At 37.8% G+C, this 23,907-nt stretch overlaps 2 protein-coding genes across 9 annotated transcripts in view; both read left to right on the top strand.

Annotated features, from left to right (window-relative positions):
- The window catches only part of EAF2 (ELL associated factor 2), a 114,088-nt gene extending 101,549 nt beyond the window's left edge, over positions 1 to 12,539 (top strand). For all 3 annotated transcript variants that reach the window (XM_060198298.1, XM_007536529.3, XM_060198299.1), the window contains 2 exons: positions 5,277 to 5,537; positions 11,932 to 12,539. In XM_060198298.1, coding sequence (XP_060054281.1) covers positions 5,277 to 5,537; positions 11,932 to 11,978 — 308 coding nt within the window. In that variant the 3' untranslated portion in view covers positions 11,979 to 12,539. The remainder of the gene's footprint in view (positions 1 to 5,276; positions 5,538 to 11,931) is intronic.
- A 5,245-nt stretch (positions 12,540 to 17,784) lies between these two features.
- SLC15A2 (solute carrier family 15 member 2) overlaps positions 17,785 to 23,907 on the top strand; it is a 56,270-nt gene continuing 50,147 nt past the window's right edge. For 5 of the 6 annotated variants that reach the window (XM_060198283.1, XM_060198285.1, XM_016194044.2 and 2 more), the window contains exons 1-3: positions 17,785 to 17,974; positions 20,987 to 21,074; positions 22,421 to 22,562. In XM_060198283.1, the coding sequence (XP_060054266.1) occupies positions 17,837 to 17,974; positions 20,987 to 21,074; positions 22,421 to 22,562 (368 nt within the window). In that variant the 5' untranslated portion in view covers positions 17,785 to 17,836. The remainder of the gene's footprint in view (positions 17,975 to 20,986; positions 21,075 to 22,420; positions 22,563 to 23,907) is intronic. The other variant, XM_016194043.2, reaches the window with a different exon arrangement.

Below are 23,907 nucleotides of genomic sequence, written 5' to 3'. Positions count from 1 at the left end.
TAGTTGAGTATATAGAATGTTTTAGGGGGCATGTGATGAGGATGACTAGGCCTAAATAGTAAATAGTTGATTAGACAATCTATGGTGCAATAGTTTTAATTTAACAGTCAACAAAAATAATTGGTTTTTTTTTAAGAAATCAAAGAAAATAGTTGTTATTTTAAAAGTTCCTCAAGAAATCTTATGGAATTGCTATTTATTCTTACTTCTACATATTGTCAAATAATGTGTTAATAGACAAATAACTGGATCACTAAAAATACAGGAACTTGTAGAAACTGGTATAAAAGATTAACTAGTGGTCTGGGAGGTTGCTCAGTGGTAAAGCTTTGGACTCTCAATCATGAGGTCCTGAGTTCGATCCCCGGCAGCATGTGTGCCAAAGTGATGTCTGATTCTTTCTCCTCATATCTTTCTCATAAATAAATAAAATCTTAAAAAAAAAAAAAAGAAGTTGCTATTAGCTTGTATCACAAATTCAAGCCTCCCAAGGGATTGCTGAGGTCCAAACTGAGGGGTAAGAACTACAGCCAGCCACTCTTCTATGCTGTTCAAGTAGGGCATTCCCAGTCAATCAAGATATAATGTGTCTTTAAGCTTTGATCTAGTCCTGGCCTGTAAGTTCTTCTACCCAGCTATCATGGGGATAAAGATAGGACAAAGGGATCTTGGAACTGTGAGTTTAGACTACAGTGAGGCTACAGTTACAACCACAGGTGGTTAAGGGAGAGTTGTTCTCAGAATCTCTGAGTGCCATGGTAAAAGATTACCACTCTTACATACCACTTTTGTTTTGGGGACTCTAGTCTCTATCTAGACGCAGAATGCATGGTGGGAGAATGTAATCCTTCTGATGAACCTACGCATTCATAAAAATAGGTATTTTGCATAAAACAAAGGTTAGTTGCAAAGAAGAATCTCTCTTTTGGAGCCTCTTTTATGAGGAGGGCACAACCCTATCAAGCTCCATTCTGCCATCCCTAAAGACTCAAACTTTGGGTCCAATCTCCAGCAGCACCACAAACCAGAGCTGAGCACTGTTATAGTCTATATCTCTCTGTCTTTCTCTTTGTATCTCTCTCACTAAAAATAAAATATATCTTCTAAAGAGCCTCAAACTCTGCACCATGTATCATAGGCTCGTACATTTATTACCCTGAACATGCTCTTTGCCTTAAGTCACACCATGTGAGGGCCTTAGGTCCCACAGCATCCAGAGTGCAGGGTGCATCTACCTTCATCCTGCTCCTTGACTGCTTCCTGTTTGGAGTCCACTATTGTCATAATCTCTCCATTTCCTCAGCAATCAGCTATAGAGCCCACTATATGGTGTTCCACTGCACTCTAGAGGAAAGCTTCTTAAATTCTTTTTTTTTAAATTTATTTCTTTATTGGGGAATTAATGTTTTACATTCAACAGTAAATACAATAGTTTGTACATGCATAGCTTCTTAAATTCTTGAATTTAGATGGTAACATCTGGCACTCTTCTCTTAATGGGTGCAGTTCTCGTGTATCAGAGTATCTGATAGTCATGTAAGCCCTTCAGTTTCCAAAATATGGTTCTGAAACACAGCTTCCCTCCCTCTCTGATCATGATGTTTTGAGTATCACACTGGCTGATCTTTTATAAGAGTTTTTGCTGCCATTTCCGACCTCTCATATCTTCCTCCATGTAAAGATGTTGCTCCTCTAACTGTCTGGTCTTTCTTCTTACATTTAGTTGAAAATTCAGGGGGAAGGTGATTCTGGCATCTTTATTCACTCACCACTGAGGTAACCAGCAGTCATCACTGCCTTGTCCCCAAGCAATCCCCCCAACTCCACCCCCAAGAGATATGCTGCCATAATCCCTGTGTGAACCAATGTCAAACTGGTCTAAGACCAACCCCACATAGACCTTGGACTCCAGAGATGCAGCTATTTCACATATTCTTATAATTCAGACCCCAACCCTATGGTAGTTTTGTGAATAACTGTGTCTCAAGTATGAGTGCCATGGCCAGTGCTGGCTAGCTTTTGTCTCAAAACTTAAGAGCTATTGTCTGTCCACCCATAGCTGTGCTCTATACCCTGGCTCCATGGAAACTAGATGAATGTCTGTGTTTTGAAATGTAGACAGACTGCTGCCACAGGCTTGCCAGCACCCTAGGCTCCAGAGCTTTTGTCTCTCCATGATTGTTTGTGCTCCAGCTCTGAACTCTGTGGCTGTTCTGCATATGCTTATGTAGTGATAAAGGTAATAGTTCTTCACGAGGATTTAACACTTGTAAGTGGATAAGCACCCAACATCAGAGCACTTAGATATTTATAATAAAGAAGTATTAATAAACCTGAAGGGAGAAGTAGAGATAGCAATGCAATTATAGCAGGGACTTCAATATCTTAGTTTCATTAGTGGATAGATCATCTAGATAGAATATCAATGATGAAGCATTGGAATTGAACTATACTTTGGCTAAATAGACCTAATAAAATTTGATTAAAATCATTCTAGTCAAAAGCAGCAAGCTGCACATTCTTCTAAAGCAGACTCAGTACATTCTTTATAATAATAAATCATATTAAAACAAGTTGTAAAACAAGTCTAAATTTAAGGAGATTGAACTCATTTCAAGTATCTTTTTCAACCATACTGATACAAAGCTGGAATAAATAATGGTAGAAAATCTGGAAAATTTACATGTGGAAACTATTATTATTGATGAAGCCATTGATGAAGATTCACTACTCTAGTGTGTCTTTCTCAGATTAATAGAAACAGAGAAACAGAAGGAGAAAGGGATGGATACGACAACACCAAAGCTTCCTCTAGTATGGTGGGCTCTGGTCTTAAGTTTGAGTGAGTGGTGCCTATGACAAAGTGGGTGCACTATCCCGGTAAGCTATCTTGCTAGCCCTTGTGGAAATTAAATGCCATACTCCTGGACAAAGTATAAATGAAAGAAGAACTCAGAAAAGAAATACTGGGGCAGGGATTGAGTGGTATGGTAGCATACACATGTTACAATACACACGGACCTACCGGCAAGGTGGGAACCTTCACAAGCAGTGAAGCAGTACTTTAGGTGTCTTTCTTTATCTCTTCTTATCTCCCTCATTCTCTCAATTTCAAGGAAGAGAGGAGGAAAAGGAGAAGACAGACTGAGCTAAAATAGCAATGGAGGCACAATATATTCAAACTTACAGAATGCTATTAATACAGTTCTGAGGGACATTTATAGCAATTAATGCTATGCTAAGAAATTTTTCAAATGGCTTAACTTTACACCTCAAGGAACTAATAAAAGAACAACTATATCCAAAATTAGCAGAAGGAAGGAAGTAATAAAGATCAAAGCAGAACAGAAATAAAAGAAGTAGAGATTGGAAAAATAATAGAAAAGATAACTGGGAGCTGGGCAGTGGTACACCCAGTTAAGCACACATATCACCATGTGCAAGGACCCTTGTTCAAGCCTCTGCTGCCCACCTGCAGGGGTGGGGTGGTTCACAAGCAGTTAAGCAGGTTTGCAGATGTCTTTTTCTCTCACTCTCTATCTCCTCTCTTCTCTTAATTTTTCTCTGTCCTGTCAAGTAGAAATAGAAAGGAAAAAAAAAAAAAGGAAAAAATGGCCACTGTGAGTGGTATATTCATATTACAGGCACTGAGCCCCAGAGATAACCCTGCTGGCAAAAATCAAATAAATAACTGCAACTTAGAGAATTTTTTAAAGATTTTATTTATTTATTTATTTATTTATGAGAAAGAAAGGAGGAAAGAGAGAAAGAACCAGACATCACTCTGGTATATGTACTGCCAGGGACTAAACTCAGGACCTCATGCTTGAGAGTCCAATGCTTTATCCACTGCACCACCTCCCTGACCACTAGAGAATTTTTTTTTTAATTTTATTTTTTATATTATTTTTTATTTATTTTCCCTTTTGTTGCCCTTGTTTAACATTTGTGGTTATTATTGTTGTTATTGATGCCATAGTTGTTGGATAGGACAGAGAGAAATGGAGATAGAGAGAGGGGGAGAGAAAGATAGACACCTGCAGACCTGCTTCACCGCTTGTGAAGCGACTCCCCTGCAGGTGGGGAGCCGGGGACTCGAACCAGGATCCTCACAACGGTCCTTGCGCTTAGCATCATGTATGCTTAACCTGCTGAGCCACCACCCGACTCCCAAGAATTTTTTAAGGATAAAATTGTCAGACCTTTTACTCAGCTAATGAAAAATAAAGAGAAAACACAAAACAAAACCAAAATTTAAAGAGGCATTGTAACTGATACCACAGTTATACAGAGGTCCATAAAATCACTATGAATAATTCGGAGAAAATTGAATAGTTTAGTAGAGGGCAAAAAGAACATCCAAAAGAAAATCTATTAAAACTAATAAATTCACTAAAGTACAAGCTACAGAATTAGTGTATAAAAATAAGGTTTTTTTTCTATGCACTATACAGTGTCTGAAGGCATTAACAACAGATCATCCAAAAGAGAAATGAGTAAAATAAACTAAAGAGACAAACTCTGCATTACCTCATTTATTCATGGAATCTGGGGAAAAAAGAAAGTCAAACCCTAGAAACAGCATATAAAAAGGTAGTTGTCAGGGTTTGAAAGATGAGGATAAAGAGATGCTGATTAAAGTGTGCAAACTTTCAGTTACACAAAAGTAAATTCTGGGGATCTAATATATCACTATGGTACATGTGCTGCTGGGGATTGAACTCAGGACCTCTTGGTTGAGAATCCAGTGCTTTATCCACTGTGCCACTTCCCAGACCACCTGATATAGATTCTAATTTTCCACATTCTTTATTTCATTTTATTTACATGTAATGGTATGTAAATGTTGGGTTTAGACTTATACATTCTCTATGTACTTGAATTTTCATAATCCAACACTGGAATTTTTTAAAGTTTTTATTTATTTATTTGATAAAGACAGAGAGAAATAGGGAGGGAAGGAGAAGATAGAAAGGGAGAGAGACAGAGTTCCCTGCAGCATTGCTGCATCATCACTCATGAAGCTTCTCCCATGCAGGTAGAAACGGGAGGGGGGGGGGGTTTGAACCTAAGCCCTTGAGCATTGTAACCTATGTGCACAACCAGGTGTGCCATTGCCCAGCCCCTTAGAACTTTCAACTGAAGTGATTTAAATATTGTAAATGTGGGATATTTTTGTTCCTCATCAGTAGTTTCTTAGAAACTAAGAATTCATATCTATTGTGTTTACCTAATATTTCTATTTTATATTTGACCTCAGTTTGTCTTACTTTCAGAACTGAAGGCAGAAGCTAGTCTAATGGACCAGATGAGTAGTTGTGATAGTTCATCAGATTCCAAAAGTTCATCATCTTCAAGCAGTGAAGATAGTTCCAGCGACTCAGAAGATGAAGAGTGTAAACCCTCTCCTTCTAATGTAGGGAATTATGTCTCAGGACATCCAACCCTTCCTGCTATGCCACAGTCTAGGATTCCTGATATAAATACTCAGCAGAACAGATACCATGACAGTAGTGACTTCCTGATGAATACTTTAAGTAAGTAAGCATGAGTTAATTTGAAAAAATAATTTATGGCGCTATCATTGTGACTATGATATAAAACTTGGATAAAGAGAAATGCTCTTCTTTTACTCATTTGACACCTTTAACCAAACCAGTATTTTTAATTCACTTGTCTTTGTGTGACATACTGTTACATACAGTATGTCATATACATTAATATATCTCTAGACAGCTTTTTCTTTTCTTTTTGGCTTATAAAACTGTACTGCTATTAGACCTGGAGTTTCTCAAGGCTTAACCCTAGGATCTTTTAAAATTTTATTCTATACTCTTTGCATAGACAATCTCCTCTATATTTCTGTTGCAACAAGATTCATGTATAGATAACATGGAATTCATTTATGAACTGTAGACACATATGTCCAACATCATCTCTTCATAAGCAGCATTTCAAATTTACTCTGTCTAAAAATTAGCTTTACAATCTGTGGCTCACCTGTCTTCCTCTTAGTAGACCACAGGATTCATCTATCTATTCAAATGTTCAAATTCAAGACACTGATATTATTCAAAGGTTGACTTTCTCTCGCCTGTTAGAGTATAATCAGTTATTTACCAAGTTCTCTTTATTTTACCTCATTATTATATGTAATGCAAAAGTTGAACAACTGGGGCCAGGTGGTGGCGCACCTGGTTGAGCACACATGTTACAATGTGCAAGGCCCTGAGTTTGAGCCCCTGGCCCTCACCTGCAAGGAAAAAGCTTCACGAGTGGTCAAGCAGTACTGCAGGTGTCTCTCTTTCTCTCCCCCTCTCTATCTCTCCCCTCTCAATTTCTGGCTGTCTCTATCAAATAAAGATAATTTAATTTTTTTTTAAGTTGAATAACACTCAGGCAAGATACTATATTTCTAAGATAATAAGTGGTCTGGGAGATGGCACAGTAGATAAAGTATTGGACTCTCAAACAGGAGGTCCCAGTTCAATCCTTGGCAGCACACGCTCCAGAGTGATGTCTGCTTCTTTCTCTCTCCTTTCTCATTAGTAAATAAATATTTTTTTTTTAAAAAAGAAAGTAAATAGCAACAAGACTGTGTATGTCCAAAGTACAGAGTTTCACCCCTCTTCAATTGTATGTTGCCATACCACATCGACCACCAAAGTGCTACTTTTCCTCCTCCCCACTCTATTCAACCCCACTACCCCATGAGCCCTCTCTCCTTTTGTTAACCACAGTTCTGAGTTCAAACATTTGTTTTCATTTAGCTCTGTATGTTTCCTTGCTTTGTTTCTTTGTATTACTTCATATGTAAATGAGTGAAAATTATCTGGCACTTGTCTTTCTTCTCTTTTATTTCACTTAGTATGATCCCTTTTATTATAGTTCCATTCATCCTGTCACAAATCACAACTGTGCTTGATTTTAGTATAGATACGTCAGTAATTACAACAATTAAGGGGACAGGAGAAGTTCACCCAGTAGAATACACGCTTTGTTATGTGTGAGGATCTGGGTTTGAGCCCTCAGCATCACATGGGGACACCATTCTTGGCATCAGGTTGAATTCCATAAGCAGTGCTGTTTCACATTCTCTCCTTATCTTATTTCTCTCTGAAATTAAAAAAAGGGAAAAATAAAGAGGGGGAAAATGGGCTCAGTGGAGTGCAAAGCTTCAATGAGCAAAAAAAAGTAAACCTACATAAAAATAACATTGTTGACATTTTTCTTTTTCTTTAAGTTCAAATAAGAACTGGAAAAATATAACCATACATACACATAAAATTCTGTATTGAGGTGCTGTACTGCTGACCAAAATACAGTGAATAGCAACTGATACAACTGATGTGTTTACCAAAGGAATTTTATTTATTTAATTAATTTATTTATTGGGGGATTAATGTTTTACATTCAACAGTAAATACAGTAGTTTGTATATGCATAACATTTCTCAGAGGACTTTTATTTATCTGTTTATATAATCATTTCCAGAGCTTCACTCATATGGACCAACATTTTCAGATGGAGAGAGACACACAAACAGGGGAGAGAAGAAAAGACTGCAGAGCTCTGAAGTTTCCTGCAGTGTAGTGTGGGTCAGAATTAAATCTGGCTAAGCCTGAGTCTTGCACATGACAAAGCAAACACACTATCTGGGCAAGCTGTTTTTTTCCTAGACCATTCCTAAACAGTTTTAAACAGAGGAATCTTTATGTAGTTGAAAAAAAAATAACAAAATATTCTCTCAGTTTACATGATGGTTGCATACTTGAAATCATCAGTTAATTTTAAATCTGGGAAACTACTTCTCATTTATAAAAATCATTTTGGTTCTGGCCTTAAAATTATGAAGTCTTACCAGTACACGCCTATCTCTTAGGATGTTCAAATTATACAGAATATGGAAAAGTCCTTTATTATTCAAAACTAGTCCCCACATTGCAAGATAATTAGCATTTCAAAACTCCCATCTCACTAAGTGTACTAGCTATCTGCAGATCATCTGGATGAGCAACCTGTCACATAAATTTTGCTAACATCTCCTAGGTGGCAGTATTGCTGTCGTTGTAACCATTGACTTATTAAGTGAATGCATTTACTACCAGTATGACTTTTCCAAGTGATAACTAGCAAACTGATTGAAAGCATGTTTCATTTACTAAGCAGCTCATATCTAAAGGCTAATCTCTTGTCCTTAAAACTGAACAGTTCAGGGAGTCAGGCGGTAGCGCAGCGGGTTAAGCACACGTGGCACCAAGTGCAAGGACTGGGGTAAGGATTCCGGTTCGAGCCCCCAGCTCCCCACCTGCAGAGGAGTCACTTCATAGGCGGTGAAGCAGGTCTGAAGGTGTCTATCTTTCTCTCTCCCTTCCTCTCTTCCCCTCCTCTCTCCATTTCTCTCTGTCTTATCCAACAACTACAACATCATCAACAACAATAGTAACTACAACAATAAAACAACAAGGGCAACAAAGGGGAATAAATAAATATAAAAAAAAGCAGAAGGATGTTTGTGTAGTTCATGCAATGGACTAAGATAACTTATAACAACTTACATATGGTCTAAAAAACTACTTTGAAATTTGGTATTAACTTCAAAGTATGTCACATTTTCTGGACTGTGGAGTACTTAGAAGTATAATTTTTTTTTTTATCTTTATTGGGTAGAGACATCCATAAATTGAGAGGGTAGGGGAGATAGGGAGAGAGACACCTGTAGCACTGCTTCACCACTCACAAATCTTTCCTTCTGTAGGTAGGGATGGGGAGCTTGAACCCTGGTTCTTGCACATTGTAACATGTGCACTCAACCAGGTGCACCACTGCCTGCCCCCCACCAAATTTTAACTTATAATTACTACTCAAATGACTTTAACTCTGTAACTCAAAAATATTTTATTTCCACAATATTAAATAGAATCGGGAAAGGAGACAAGTATAGGAGACTAAAGTTTCTTTCCTGATTTAAAAAAAAAAATGATGGCAAGAAAAGCAAGTGGGGGCCCTGGTTAAGCACACACATTAGAGTGTGCAAGGACTCAGGTTCAAGCCCCTGGTTCCCACCTGCAGGAAGAAAGCTTCACGAGTGGTGAAGCAGGGCTGCAGGTGTCTCTCTGACTCTCTCCTTCTCTATCTCCCCCTCTCCTCTCAGTTTCTCTCTGTCCCTATCCAATAATAAAGAAATAAAAATAAAAAAATAAAGTGGAAGGTTTTACAAAATGATGAAATCAGTATAAGATATATTAAACTTGGGAGCAGGGTGGTGGCTCAGCTGGTTAAGCGCACATGGTGCAAAGCGCAAGGACCAGCACAAGGATACCGGTTCGAGCCTCCGGCTCCCCACCTGCAGGGATTGCTTCACAAGCGGTGAAACAGGCCTGCAGGTGTCTTTCTCTTCCCCTCTCTGTCTTCCCCTCCTCTCTCCATTTCTCTCTGTCCTATCCAACAACAATGACAACAACCACAACAATGTTAAACAGCAAGGACAACAAAAGGGAAAATAAATATTTTTTAAAAAGATATATTAAACTTTAGGTAATGGGAAGTCACATAAGAAGAAATATCTATGGGGGAAAGTACAGGTCCTGAGAAAGGGTGACAGAGGATCTTATGGGGGTTGTATTGTTATGTGGAAAACTGATGAATGTTATGCATGTATAAACCATTGTATTTACAGTTGAATTTAAAACATTAATCTCCCAGTAAAGAAAAAAATAAAAATAAGAAATATCTAAAAAAATATATTTTATTTCCAATTCCATCCTCTACCTTGAACTCTATACTTGTGTATACAACTTTTGATAATATGTAGATTTTAATTTTTGGTGGGTGTCTCAAATATATAATTTCAGAAATTAGCATGTTTGTTTTTTACTCCCACAAACTTGTCTTTGACATTTCTCATCTCCTTAAGTCATACCATTTATCTGTCTGTTTAAATCAGAAATTTTTCAGTCATTCTTCATGCTTCTCTTTCTTTCAAGCACTAAATCTAATGTTTTTGAAAATTCTGTAACCTCTTATTTTCAAAGTCAATTATAAATATAACCAATTAATATTACCTGAGTCAAATCTAATATTATTTCATCTGTGAAAAACAGCACTTAGCATCATAACTGCTCCCGATTTCATCTTTTATCAACACCATTAAGTCTATTCTCATTTGAATGCTTAAAATCTCCTAGTGAATTTCATTAATTTCAAACAACATCCAAAGTTATCACTATTACATCAACACTATCATTGCCTAAGTGTCTTTTTGACCTCATTTTCTATCATTCTGTCTTTCATTTGTTCCACTCTAGTGACATTGGGCGTCTTAGAATCAGAAAACATGCTAAGCACACTTCTGCCTTTAGACATTTGTATCTGTTGTTCCCCAGGCCTACTCAGTTCCCTTTACTGCAGTACTTCCATAGCTATCACAGATCTCTGCTCAGATTCCATCTCCAAAAAATGACCTTGCCAGCTTCCTTGTCTAAAAGGAAGACATCCTCCACTATTCTTCGTGTGTGTGTGTGTGTGTGTGTGTGTGTGTGTGTTTGTGTGTATTATGTGTATATATATATTAGATAGAGACAGTCAGAAATCAAGAGGGTCCAGGGAGATACAGAGGGAGAGATACAGAGAGACACCTGCCAAGCTTTAGCATTTGCAAAGCTTTCCCCCTGCAGGTGGGGGCTGGGGGCTTGAACCTGGGTCATTGCAATTGCAACGTGTGCTCAACCAGGTGCACCACCACCCGGCCCCCCATATATATTTTTCATAGTGCTAATATGTAATTAGCATTGTGTGTTTGTGTACGTCTCCTCCACTGGAATATAAGTTCAGTGACTATGGGCACATGAATAAACTTTAAAAGCAATCAGTGTTGAGTTACTTTTAACATAGTTGGGATTGTTGGGAAAATCATGACACATTTTCGCATAGAAGAGCATTAGAAAAAACATAATGACCTTTCTGACAACCCAATGCCACTAAATAATTTTTAATACAGTTTAAGTAATATATATATAACATTTTGTTCTTCAGAATGACATAGTATGTGGCCCAGGAGGTGGTACAGTGGATAAAACATTGGTCTCTCAAGCATGAGGTCCTGAGTTCAATCCCCGGTAGCACATGCACCAGAGAGATGTCTGGTTCTTCCTCCCTCTCCTATCCCTCTCATTAATAAATAAAATATTTTTTTAAAAAATGACATAGTATGATCTTCTAGACCACATTTTATCTGATTTACTGATGTAATTAAGTCAATGGTAGAAAAAGAAGAGTGATGAGAACACTCGTATAAATATTGGTCTGTCAGAAAAATCAAGACATATTTTTCTATGCAAAAATGTATCATGACTTTCCCCACAACCCAGTTGATGCCAAGTGATACTAAAACTATATTAAAGACTAATAGTTTTGGGAGTCGAGTGGTAGTGCAGCAGGTTAAGCGCGTATGGCACGAAACGTAAGCACTAGGTTAAGGATCCCGGTTTGAGCCCCTGGCTCCCCACCTGTGGGGAGGGGGGTAGCTTTACAGGCAGTGAAGCAGGTCTGCAGGTGTCTTTCTCTCCCCCTCTCTGTCTACCTCTCCTCTCTCCATTTCTCTCTGTCCTATCTAACAACGACAACATCAATAACAAGAAGAACAATAACTACAACAACAATAAAAAAACAAGGGCAAGAAAAGGGAAAATAAATAAATAAAAAAAATTTTTTTAAAGATTAATAGTTTTATCTTTGTAGGAAATATGTTATTGGAGTTAATGATGTAACTAAACTACAGGATAGAAATCTGATTATTAAAGATAATATTGACTAAACAGGATCATCTTTAGTTTATATTTTGCACAAAACTTGTTTTTAATATATAAAATAATTGCTATAGTTTGGGTCTATATATAAATATATATATGTATATATATCTTTTTTTTTAAGGGAACGATTTGGAGCTGAGTGACTCAGGAAGTGACAGTGATGACTGAAGAAACATTCAACTATAAATAAAATTCACAAGACTTGATTTTTGTATACTAAGAATAAAATTTATAAGGTTGAGAAAAATATATTAATTTTCCAGCTTTACTCAAAAATATTTGACATGCATCAATGTATGGAGGATGATATATTGATGTACATATATTGTGAAATGATAACCACAATATATTCAACTGAATCCACCTCACAGACACAATGAAAAAAGAAGAAAATCTCTTGTGATAACTCTTAGTTACTACTCTCTTAACAACCTTTCTGTGTATACTATAGCTCTGTTAGCCAGTTACCATGTTGTATATTGTATCCTTAGTATTTATCTTAGAGTTAGAAGTTTGTACCTTTTGAATACCTTCCTCCAATTTCAGAACTCTGCTTCCCCTAGCATCCTATTCTCTACCTCTGATAACCACAAGCCTGATTATCTTTTTCTATGACTTTGGAATATTTTTAGGTTCCATGTGTAATGACATTATACTATTTTTATCTATCTTGGATTGACTTATTTTACTAAGCATAATGTAATAAATTATCTGTATTGGCACAAATAAGATTTCCATATTTTTGTTATGACTGAATAACATTTCATTATATATCTATGTCATAAATTTTTCTTTGACATGCTGGGGCCTCGTGCATGCTCCATTGTTTTGCTGTGCAGTACCACCGAGTAACCTTTTTGGGCTGTTTTAAAATTATTCATTCTAGAGAGAAAGGAAATAGAAACCACACCATCATTCTACTACCCATGTAAGTCTCCATCTATACTGCTGCTATATGGTGCTAGGGTTCATATCTGGGGCCTTATATATGTTAAAGCATGTGCTCTTGGGGCCTGGGTGGTGGCACACCTGGTATAGCATACACTTACCATATGCAAGGAACTGATTCAAGCTCCCCAGCCCCCACCTGCAGGGTGGAAGCTTCATAAGTGGTAAAAGAGGGCTACAGGTATCTCTTTCAACCTCTCTATCTCCCCCTTTTCTCTCAACTTTCAGTGTCTCTATTTTTTTTTAAGTGGATAATGGCCACTAGGAGTAGTGAATTTGTCATATAGGCACCAAGCCCCAGAGAAATTGCAATTAAATATTTTCCATTTTTGGGGGTCGGGCGGTGGCACAGTGGGTTAAGCGCATGTGGCGCAAAGCGCAGGGACCGGCGTAATGATCCTGGTTCGAGCCCCCGGCTCCCCACCTGCAGGGGAGTCGCTTCACAGGCGGTGAAGCAGGTCTGCAGGTGTCTATCTTTCTCTCCCCTTCTCTGTCTTCCCCTCCTCTCTCCATTTCTCTCTGTCCTATCCAACAACGAATTGCGTCAAGGGCAATAATAATAACCACAACGAAGCTACAACAAGGGCAACAAAAGGGGGAAAAAATGGCCTCCAGGAGCGGTGGATTCATGGTGCAGGCACCGAGCCCAGCAATAACCCTGGAGGAGGAAAAAAAAAAAATTTCCATTTTTGTATGACAGTATTTGGCTGTCTTCAACACCAGGCAGCAGGCCCTCACCTGGCTCATATTGGTCTATAGAATGAGCTACACAATTTTCTGTAAGGTTCTTGGTTGGACAGGCTGAGGGCTATGTTTAGCAATAAAAAATATAAATTAGATCCCTGCTCATGGACTGGAATGTCTTTCACTGGGTATGGTGCTTGCCTTACCACATGTTGGTCCAAAACTGAGTCCCAGCATTACCTGCTAAGCTCTGTTACTGTTCTATCTCTCCCTCTTTTTTTGCATTTCTATCTGAATGAAAAGCCATCCCAGAATACATGCATGCACAAGGTCCTGACTCTGCAAAAGGAAAATGAAAAAAATCTAGATTCCCTGTTCAGGTACAACAGGAGAAATAGCTCTAAAACAGGTAAAGCTGGGGTAGGGAAATAGCTCAACTTGGTAGAGCACAGTGTTAGTGTGCTTCAGGCTCCAAGTCTCCAGGTTCAATCTCCAGCACAGGTCAGAGCTGAGCAGTACGCTAGTCTGTCATTACAGGTAAAATTTGTCTCAATTGACACTGACCTGCAGCATAAGTTCCCTGGCCAAGAAACTGTTGGCACTGTTTGTCCTCTCATACAGCTCAAGCACAGCTGAGACACATAACTTTTTTATCACCAGCTCTTCAGGTCAGGTGCTACTAATGAGATTGTGACTTAGCCCTACTGCCTGGGAGGGAAGAGGTGCAGTTGTAGTTATAGATACTTAAAATTTCCCATAAAAGGGAGGAATGGCTCTACACTAATCCCCTGTCTCTGAGCAGTATGTGCAGTAGTTGCTAGGCCAGTTATTATCCCCAGACCTTTAGGTCAAGGAAAGCTAGGAGTTATTCTTCCCTGTGAGTAAAAGACTCATTAATGTTCATAATGGAATGTGTTTGGGCACAGACAATCCAGGTTTTATGTCCCTAAGTCCAGAGAAACTCATTGGAGGATCCAAATCAGGAATATCTGCATTCCACCAAGGCCTCTGGAGTGTGCCCTTGGCTTGGTTTTACAGAACTGCAAAATCTCCGCTTCGGTGCTGCAGGTGTGAATTTGGTCTGCCATATGCTGTGTACAGGTTGTTGCAAGTTCTCCTCTTCTCCATTATAGTCAAGATTCCTGGGGGCTGAGTTCTGAAAAAATTTTTTCAGTCCCTTGTCAGGATAGAATCTGTCACAGAATCACTCACAAACTGAGGGTGCTGGTTGTCTCATCTTTTGTGTTTGCTTGTTTTCTTTCACATTGGAAGAGCCAAAGGAACCAGAGACTTAGGTAAGCCTTCACTTAATGGGACTGCTGTGCACTGCAGGGAGAAGCAAGGCTTTATTTTTGCTTAGTGAGAGACTTTACCTTTACAGAGAGAGTGTGTATTATGCTATGAGATTCTTTTCAGGAAAACTATCAATATTTCTCACAGAATAAGATTTAGTATTAAGAGTTATTTCACTTGTGATATTATTAGAGTCTATGAAAGCTAACATATCCCATAGTCAAGAGGAGAATTTCTGAGCTTGGGAGATTGTGCAGTAGCAGTCGCAGAAACAACAGGCTTGTATACCTTAGGTCACCGTAGTCCTAGGCTCAACCCCTGACACCACTTTATGTCCAAGCTGAGCAGTACTTTATTCTTTCTCTGTTCTTCTGTATTATGAAAATAAGTTCTTAAAAGGGGGAAAGTTACAAACTAAACTTCATCAGAATTAAAAACTTTTTAAAAAAAGAATTTCAACAAATGTGTATCAGACACCCAATACTCTAAAGTTTGTTACCTGTAAGCACAAATGAACAAGTGGGTGCATTGCATGCAGGCGCTGTTCTGTGAGCTCTGTCAGATCAAATACTGTTATAAAGGTGCAAGGCCAGCACAGTGGAGCCTACTAGTTAACTTGACTAGGAACTTCTAACTGGTCGTTTATTTTGCATCCAGAGTCATTAAATAAACTGAGGATAATACTTTCTGAAATAAAGTTTAATTATTAATGCCACCGTCAGAAATGAAGCTGTATTTTTCTTCGGGTAAAGGCTGGTGGGGGTGGGGGGAGTGACAAATGTAACAATGTAACAAGACATGGTCAAAGTCTAAGGTAGAGTTTAGGAAGGGAAGCACATAGTTTATATTGACCTTATTTGTCAATGAATTACTCAAATAGGTAATATAAAAACAGTGTGAGGAATGGAGTTATGGGTTTTGTCTCATATTATTAGGTAAAATAATTCTTTTGTTTCCTGAGCTCCTTGTTACTTGGCCCTCATTTTTCTTACAGCTATTTTGTCATTTTTTTTCTTTTTCTTTTGACTGACAATTAGAATGGTACCACATCATCATTATCATCATCATTATCCATAAAAACCTCTGTTTAACAGAAATGATACTCTATAAAAAGCATGTATTATCATCATGCCTGTTTTGGCTTCTCTCCTAGTAAAAACTACATATATTCTGGGGTCATTTGAAAGTGCACCCACTGAAATTAAGGGAAATAATGTTTGTCATAATATCTACAAAGTAACTAATTCAAATTTCTACCCATAGTAGATGTTATTAATAAAATGATGGATTCATCTTGAAGTAAAACATAAAAACTCAGGGAATCAGGGTCTGGCTGGTAGTTTACGTCCTGGTTAAGCACACATATTACCAAGTGCAAGGAACCGAGTTTGAGACCGGGTTCGAGCTTTGGCTCCCCACCTGCAGGGGATCCATCCACTTCATGAGCAGTGAAGTAAGTCTGCAGGTGTTTATCTATCTCTCTCCCTTACTGTCTCCTCCACCCCTTTCAATTTCTCTCTGTTCTATCAAATAGAAAGAAAACAAAACTAAACTAAAACCCCACAGGGAATCAGTTTAGCAAAGGAGAATGATTCCCAAACGCACATCATCAACCTCTTTCTCTTCATCATCATTCTCTTCCTCACCTCTTTAATTGCTTATAGAAATTTTCTAGTTCTAGAAAGTTATATAGAAAAGTTATATAGTGGGCAGGGGTAGATAGCATAATGGTTATGCAAAGAGACTCTCAAGTCTGAGGCTCCAAAGTCCCAAATTCAATCCCCCACAACACCATAAACCCATAAACCGGAGCTGAGTAGTGCTCTGGCACAAAAAAAAAAAAAAAAAGAAGAAGAAAAATTATATATAAAGAAAGTCAGGAATAATATTCAGGTGTTCTAGTTCTAAGCAAAAAAAAAAAAAAAGCTTTTTATTTTGTTGAAGATTAACATCTTGGGCTGAGGAGACAACATAATGGTTATGCAAAAGACTCTCATGCCTAAGGCTCCAAAGTCCCAGGTTCAATCCCCAGCACCACCATCAAGCCATCAAGACATTAGCTTCTGTAAAAAAGAATATAGAAGAATATTTATAGAGAGAGTTAATTTAGATGTAATCCATACAGGTGTATACATACATGTATATGATGTACTTTGCCCATAATAGGCATTACATAAGTGGTGACTATTTTATCTTGAAATCAGTTGACATATTATATTATATTATATTATATTATATTATATTATATTATATTATATTATATTATATTATATTATGGGGAAGGTGGTGGTGCACCTGGTTAAACACATATACTACAGTGTGCTAGGACCCGGGTTCAAAGCCCCTGCTGAAGTAGAGCTACAGGTGTCTCTCTGTTTCTTTCCCTATCTCCCCCCTCTCAAATTCTGTCTCTATCCAGTAAAAATAAATAAAGTAAATAAATAAATAAAATTACATATACCATTATATTGACTTTAGGTGGCCAATGAAATGTTAATCACCTCTGTAAGTATAGTTATATGTATTCTCAACCAGGTAGCTGCCACCAGACCCTTAGCACAGTTAAGTATAGTTAACATCTGTCACCATAGGTAGTTTCAATTTTTTTTTGTAATGAGAACCTTTAAAGTCTACTCTCTTAGCAATTTTTAAATATGCAGTAAAATTTATTATTTCTGTATATTATATCCCCATGACTTTTTGATTTTAGAACTGGAGTTTTGTATCTTTAGACCTCTTTCACCTATTTTGCTCACAACCTCATAACCAGTAGTAACTACCAATATGAAATCAAACTTTTAATCTTTGCCTACCACATTGTACTTAACTATTCTGTGCTCATTTGCAATTCTCCACTATTATCTTGTCCTATAATGTGATATGTTGTTTTCTTTTTTCATGCTTTACCTTATACGTAATCATTCTTCCTGAAACCCAACCCTATCTTTGCCTATAGCTTTCTGTTTTGCCCTGGGCCAGGCAACTGCTAAACTAAGACACCCACAGGGTTAAGCCTAGTTGCTGAAGCCACCCTCTCTTCCCCTCCCAGTCCCCCTTTTCACAGCAAACTGGCTGCTGTCCCAACTGCCTACCAAAGCCAAATGCTGGAGGAGAGAGAGAACAAGGAGCCAGAAATGAATCCCTTCCAGAAAAATGAGTCCAAAGAAACTCTTTTTTCACCTGTCTCCACTGAAGAGGTACCACCTCAACCTCCCAGCCCTCCAAAGAAGCCACCTCCGGTGAGTCTCCAGATTCAGTTCTGCCTCTGTCAGGAAGTCTTGATCTTCTGGTTCTCTTCCTTGGCCTCTGGGAGTTTCAGACTAGATTGTTTTAAGAGTATAAAAAGAGTATTTAAAAAACACACTGTCTTGGAACTAGAATAAACCTGAAAGTCAAGTCTAAATTGAAGTTTTCTTTACTTAGAAGAGGAAGCAGCAGAAAAAGGTAACTGGAGTTCTTGGGTTGAGATCCAAGACTGTTGTATTTCATTGTATACTTGGAGTTTCTCTCAGGGCAGATATAAAAGCAATACCCAGGGAATTTGGCAAGCACTCTGTCTGGAAAACTGTGTGTAATTGTTCTTTATTTACCAATATCAGACCTCAGCTCTGTACAATTCTGTGTATAGAGTTTTATGCTGATACTAAGAGAATTTTTAAAGCTGATCTTGCTTCTATCACAGCTCACAGTGAGAGGATAGAGAAACAAAGATGTGATTATAGACTTGCTAAAGCATTTCTAAATTCTATCTTTTACCAAAGTTCTGTAAGTGGAGAAGACATAGTAATAGTATTTAATATTTACTATGTGCCAAACTATTTGTTGCTCATTTCTTGGGAATAACCAAGCTGAAGCATAATAACAGGTATACTGGCATGACCAGAATAGTTAACATAGTAGACAGTATGCTAACAAGAATCCAGATTGTAGAATCTCAGACTGTGAGTGCTATGAGTGGGAAGGTAAGATGTTTATTGTCTTTTAAGAAAGTTATTATAGTAGTATATATTAGTATTTATAAGAGCTGTTTATGTCTAGCTACATGGGTAAAAGAATGAATGGATTAATTTATAACTAAGACATTTTATTTAGTTATTATTTTTTTATTTGATAGAGACTGAAATCAAGAAGGGAGGGGAAGAGAGAGAGAGGGAGAAAGACAGAGAGACACCTGCAGTGTTGCTTTACCATTCAACAACCTTTTCCCCTGCAGGTGGGGACAAGGGGTTTGAACCCAGGTCCTTAAGTATTGTAATATGTGCACTCAACCTCGTGCACCACTATCCAGCCCCATAACTATTTAGATAGTTATGTTTCTTAACAAACAAGGAAATTTTGCAAATTTCTGCAATTTTTTGTGACATATAAAGCAATATGAGTCTCATGATAAGCTCTGAATGTTCCAAGAACAGATGTCTCCACTGCTTCTTGTTATTTTATTCTACTGAGTAAGGATTTGAAATAAAATATCATATCCCTTATGTTTTGACAAGTATAGTACATGAAATAAATATTATTTTTCTTTTAATTCCCAATAGGATAAACATAAAAATGTTACGTATTACTTTTCATAATAGTGAATTTTTATTTATTTATTTTCCCTTTTATTGCCCTTGTTGTTTTTCATTGTTGTTGTAGTTATTATTGTTGTTGTTATTGATGTCATTGTTGTTGGATAGGACAGAGAAAAATGGAGAGAGGAGGGGAAGACAGAGAAGAGGAGAGAAAGATAGACACCTGCAGACCCGCATGAAGTTTGTGAAGCGACTCCCCTGCAGGTGGGGCGCTGGGGGCTCGAACCAGGATTCTTACACTGGTCCTTGTGCTTTGTGCCACGTGCGCTTAACCCGCTGCGCTACCGCCTGACTCCCAATAGTGAATTTTTAATTTTACAAGATTTTAATTCTCTGCCTCAGGTTTTTAAAACTGTACAGAGTCTCACACAGTAGACCACATACTTTACCATGTACAAGGGCCTCGGCTTGAGCCCCTAGCCATCACACAGAAGTAGTTGCATGGGGGAAGCTTCATAAGCAGTGGAGTAGTACTGTGGTGTCTCTCTCTACATTTCTGTCTCTCTCTCTATTTAAAGAAAAAGAAAAAGAATCCACTGTGGTAGAATCATGCAAGTGTGGATCCTTAGCAATAACCCTTGTGACAAAAGCAAAACAAACAAACATTTTTTTTTTTTTTTTTTTAGAAAAAGGTCAATTTATTAATCAGTAATGGGCTCTGGTCTGGCTTCTGCAGTGTCTGCATGAGAAGTCATCATTTTGCCAGGACTTGTTCCAGAAAAGAACATAAGACATGTAGGGGACAAGAAAGGTTAATTCACATAGTAGATCCAATCAGGATACTGACTCGTGAATGTAACTGCTTAGACATCAAATGCTGCATTGGCAAACTCTTGGTTCTGAGGGGAAAATAAAAATGGCATCGTTATCCTGCTCAGTCTTAGACTAATAGCTGGGGCAAGTCATTAATGGAAGATAAACAGATCCAAGTGTCTGGAGCCATAGAAGTTTTGAGCAGTTTTATGTTAAATGAATAAGGAACAAAGTAATATTCAGAATAGCTTCAATACTCCTGTTAGTACATAAGTTCTTTAATGTGATAGTAGTTATCTCATGAAGCGTATAAGTCATTGCGTCATGTTACCCAGCATGAAAATTTAAAATACACAAATTTCTCTGTCATGGAGCAAGTAAGTTATTTAAATAAGGAATCACAGTGCTAGGGAAGCAGCACAAAAGTTATTCAAAAGATTTTCATGCCTAAGGCTTTGAGGTTCTAGACTTAGTCCTCAGCACCACTATAAATTAAAGCTGAGCAGTGCTTCTGGACTCTAATTAAAAATAAATAAATATGGAGTTGGGTAGTAGCACAACAGGTTAAGCGCAGGTGTCACAAAGCACAATGAGTAATGATCAATGGGTAATGATCCCTGTTCCGAGCACCTGGCTTCCTACCTGTAGGGGAGTCGCTTCACAAGCGGTGAAGCAGGTCTGAGGGTATCTATCTTTCTCTCCCCCTCTCTGTCTTCCCCTCCTCTCTCCATTTCTCTCTGTCCTACCCAACAATGATGACATCAATAACAACAATAATAACTACAACACTAAAACAAGGGCAACAAAGAGAATAAATAAATAGATATTAAATAAATATATATTTAAAAGCACATTTATTTTAAAATAAATAAATATGTAGGGATTAACAGCTCATCCTTGAATGTTGCCTCTTTTGTTTCACAGAAAATCTGTGGTTCCAATTATCCACTGAGCATTGCCTTCATTGTGGTGAATGAATTTTGTGAACGCTTTTCCTATTATGGCATGAAAGGTAATTATTTTGTCCCAGATTTCTACTCTCCTCTACTCACTCTAACCCCATGTTTGTAGCAAACTGACTTCTTTGTAAACTGTTATTTTCCTTACCTACATTTTTTGGATCCATTTACATGTTTCCTTTGGTGAGGATTTCCAATAAATGCCTCATGGGATTTTACCTAGTCACTCACATAGACTCACATAGACAAAAAAAAAATCTGTGAGAATTTATGTGGAAGAAACATGGGAAGCTTGACATTGTCTTTGTCATTGGTCTAGTGCTGAGGAGATAGCATAATGGTAATGCCAGAAACATCAACTTTAGTTGGGGGGCTGGGTAGTGGTGCAACTGGTTGAGTGCACATGTTATAATGCACAAGAATGCAGGTTCAAGCCCCCCAGTCCCCAACTGCAGGAGGAAAGCTTTCAAATAGTGAAGCAGTGCTGCAGGTGTCTCTGTCTCTCTCCCTCTCTATCTCCCCCTTCTGTCTCCGTTTCTGGCTGTCTCTGTCCAATAAATAAAGATAATACAATAAATAAATAAATACAACTTTAGTCGGAATCTGAGTCTCCAACATCCAAGTACTGAGCAGTAATGTAGGAAAAAAAAATTAGTCATGATGGTGCCACGAGTACACATAGACTGCAGGGAAGAGTGTTTCTAAGCTGAACATGGCCCCATTCTCTTCCACAACTCCTCTGATTCCTGCCTCTGCTTCCTGGTGATCACATCTCAATTATATTGTAACTGAGCAAGAAGAGATGAATGATTCTTAACAAATTTTAATTAGCAACTACTCTTGTAAAAAAACAAATTCTCTAGTTTCCACCTGTTATTTTTAAGATATTTTACACTTGCTACTTTTGTTAAGATGTCTTGTTATATTTATTAGAGTTTTAAAAAAGTTATAATTTGACCTTTAAATACTTGTCTTTAAGAAAAGAACTTTGTTTTGCCTCCTTTAGTTAAGAAAGAAGCTCTAGTTTAATCCTTTCTGCATTTCCTGCATTGAAAAGAACCACTTAAGGTTGAGCTATTAGCATATGACTGACTGAAAATGTGGAGTCCTACTTGTACTTGAAAGAGACTATAAAAGAAGAGGATAACAATCAAGATGGGGATGATTTGAGAAATTAACTCCCAGTCCCTCCATTTTTGGGGGGAGTGAGATGATAATAAAGTTTAAGATTTTTTTTTGATCCCCTTACAAGTTGCCTGTGATACTGATTTTCCTCTCTTTTTCAACATCTCTAATAGGAGTATTAAAGGTCAAGCTTACCTTCAAAGACCAGAAACTAAACATACTTCTCTTTCATTAAGCAATTTTAACCATGTTTTGCCTTCCTTTTTCACTTCAGCTGTGCTGACACTGTATTTCCTGTATTTCCTACACTGGAATGAAGACACCTCCACATCCGTATACCATGCCTTCAGTAGTCTGTGTTATTTCACTCCTGTCCTAGGAGCAGCCATTGCTGACTCATGGCTGGGAAAATTCAAGTAAGGAAGTTGGGTGGGAGGGAGGGTATCACATTCCCAGAAGTTTCACAGATAATTTGTGCAGAGGTTATCACTTTTAGGTTTTTGTTTTCAAGTAAGAACATGCTTGTATCATCCATGACAAATAAAAATCTAAGACAGAAAGCCCAGAAAAGTTATTCTATATTCTTTTTTTTTCTTTATTGGGAAATTAATGTTTTATATTCAATGGTAAATACAATAGTTTGTACATGCATAACATTTCTCAGTTTTCCATATAACAATACAACCCCCACTAGGTCATCCTTCTTGGACCAGTATTCCCCCACCCCCACACCCCAGAGTTTTTACTTTGGTGCAATACACCAATTTCAGCTGAAGTTCTGCTTGTGTTTTCTCTTCTGATCTTTGTTTCTCAACTTCTGCCAGACAAAAGAATGCCAGAAGCTGCAGGACTGCTCCCTACTTTAGCATACATGAAGCACTGATTCTTGAGGGTCACCAGGCTGGTGGGCAGCTGGGCTGCTTGCGTCCTGCCTCACTCGCACTTCCAGTTATTCTATATTCTTTTCAGCCATTATTTTTCCTGGATTTAATTTTAATCTTCCTTTCAGTAGTTTAATATCGATTTTTATTCTGATTTCAGGGGTGATATAGTATCAATCACAAATATATAATTTTAGAGATACATACAGTAATGTATATAGCTTTGTAAACAGTTATTTCATTTGATATATGAAAATATATCACCTCTCTGGTTTCTCCAGCTGGAACATTCCCAACTCCGTTTTTATTTTCTTATGAGTTCTTTTCAGCCCTTTACCATTTGTTTCTCTGGTTAGTTTCTTTCTGTAGTTTGCTTTTATTTATTTACTTATTTTAATTTCTTTATTGGGGAATTAATGGTTTACATTTGACATTAAAATATAATAGTTTGTACATGCATAACATTTCCCAGTTTTCCACATAACAATTCAGCCCCCACTTGGTCCACCTCTGCCCTTGTTCCAGCACCAGAATCCTCCACCCAACCCCAGAGTCTTTTACTTTGGTGAAATACACCAACTCCAGTCCATGTTCTTTTTAGTGTTTCCCCTTCTGAATCTTTTTTCTTTAAATAATTAATTATTTATTATTGGGTAGAGACAGAGAAAAATTGAGAGGGAGAGAGGGAGACACCTGCAGCCTGCTTCTCTACACATGAAGGTTTGCCCCTGCAGGGGCTTGAAACCATGTCCTTGCACGTTGTATGTGTATGTTTAACCAGGTGTGCCACAGCCTGGCCCCTCTGACCTTGTTTTTCAAAATCTATCTATGAGTGAGATCATCCCATATTCATCCTTCTGTTTCTGACTTATCTCATTTA

This window comes from Erinaceus europaeus, chromosome 9 (genome assembly GCF_950295315.1).
Source record: "Erinaceus europaeus chromosome 9, mEriEur2.1, whole genome shotgun sequence".
NCBI classification, from domain to species: domain Eukaryota; kingdom Metazoa; phylum Chordata; class Mammalia; order Eulipotyphla; family Erinaceidae; genus Erinaceus; species Erinaceus europaeus.
This window is presented reverse-complemented; position numbering and strand designations above follow the sequence as displayed.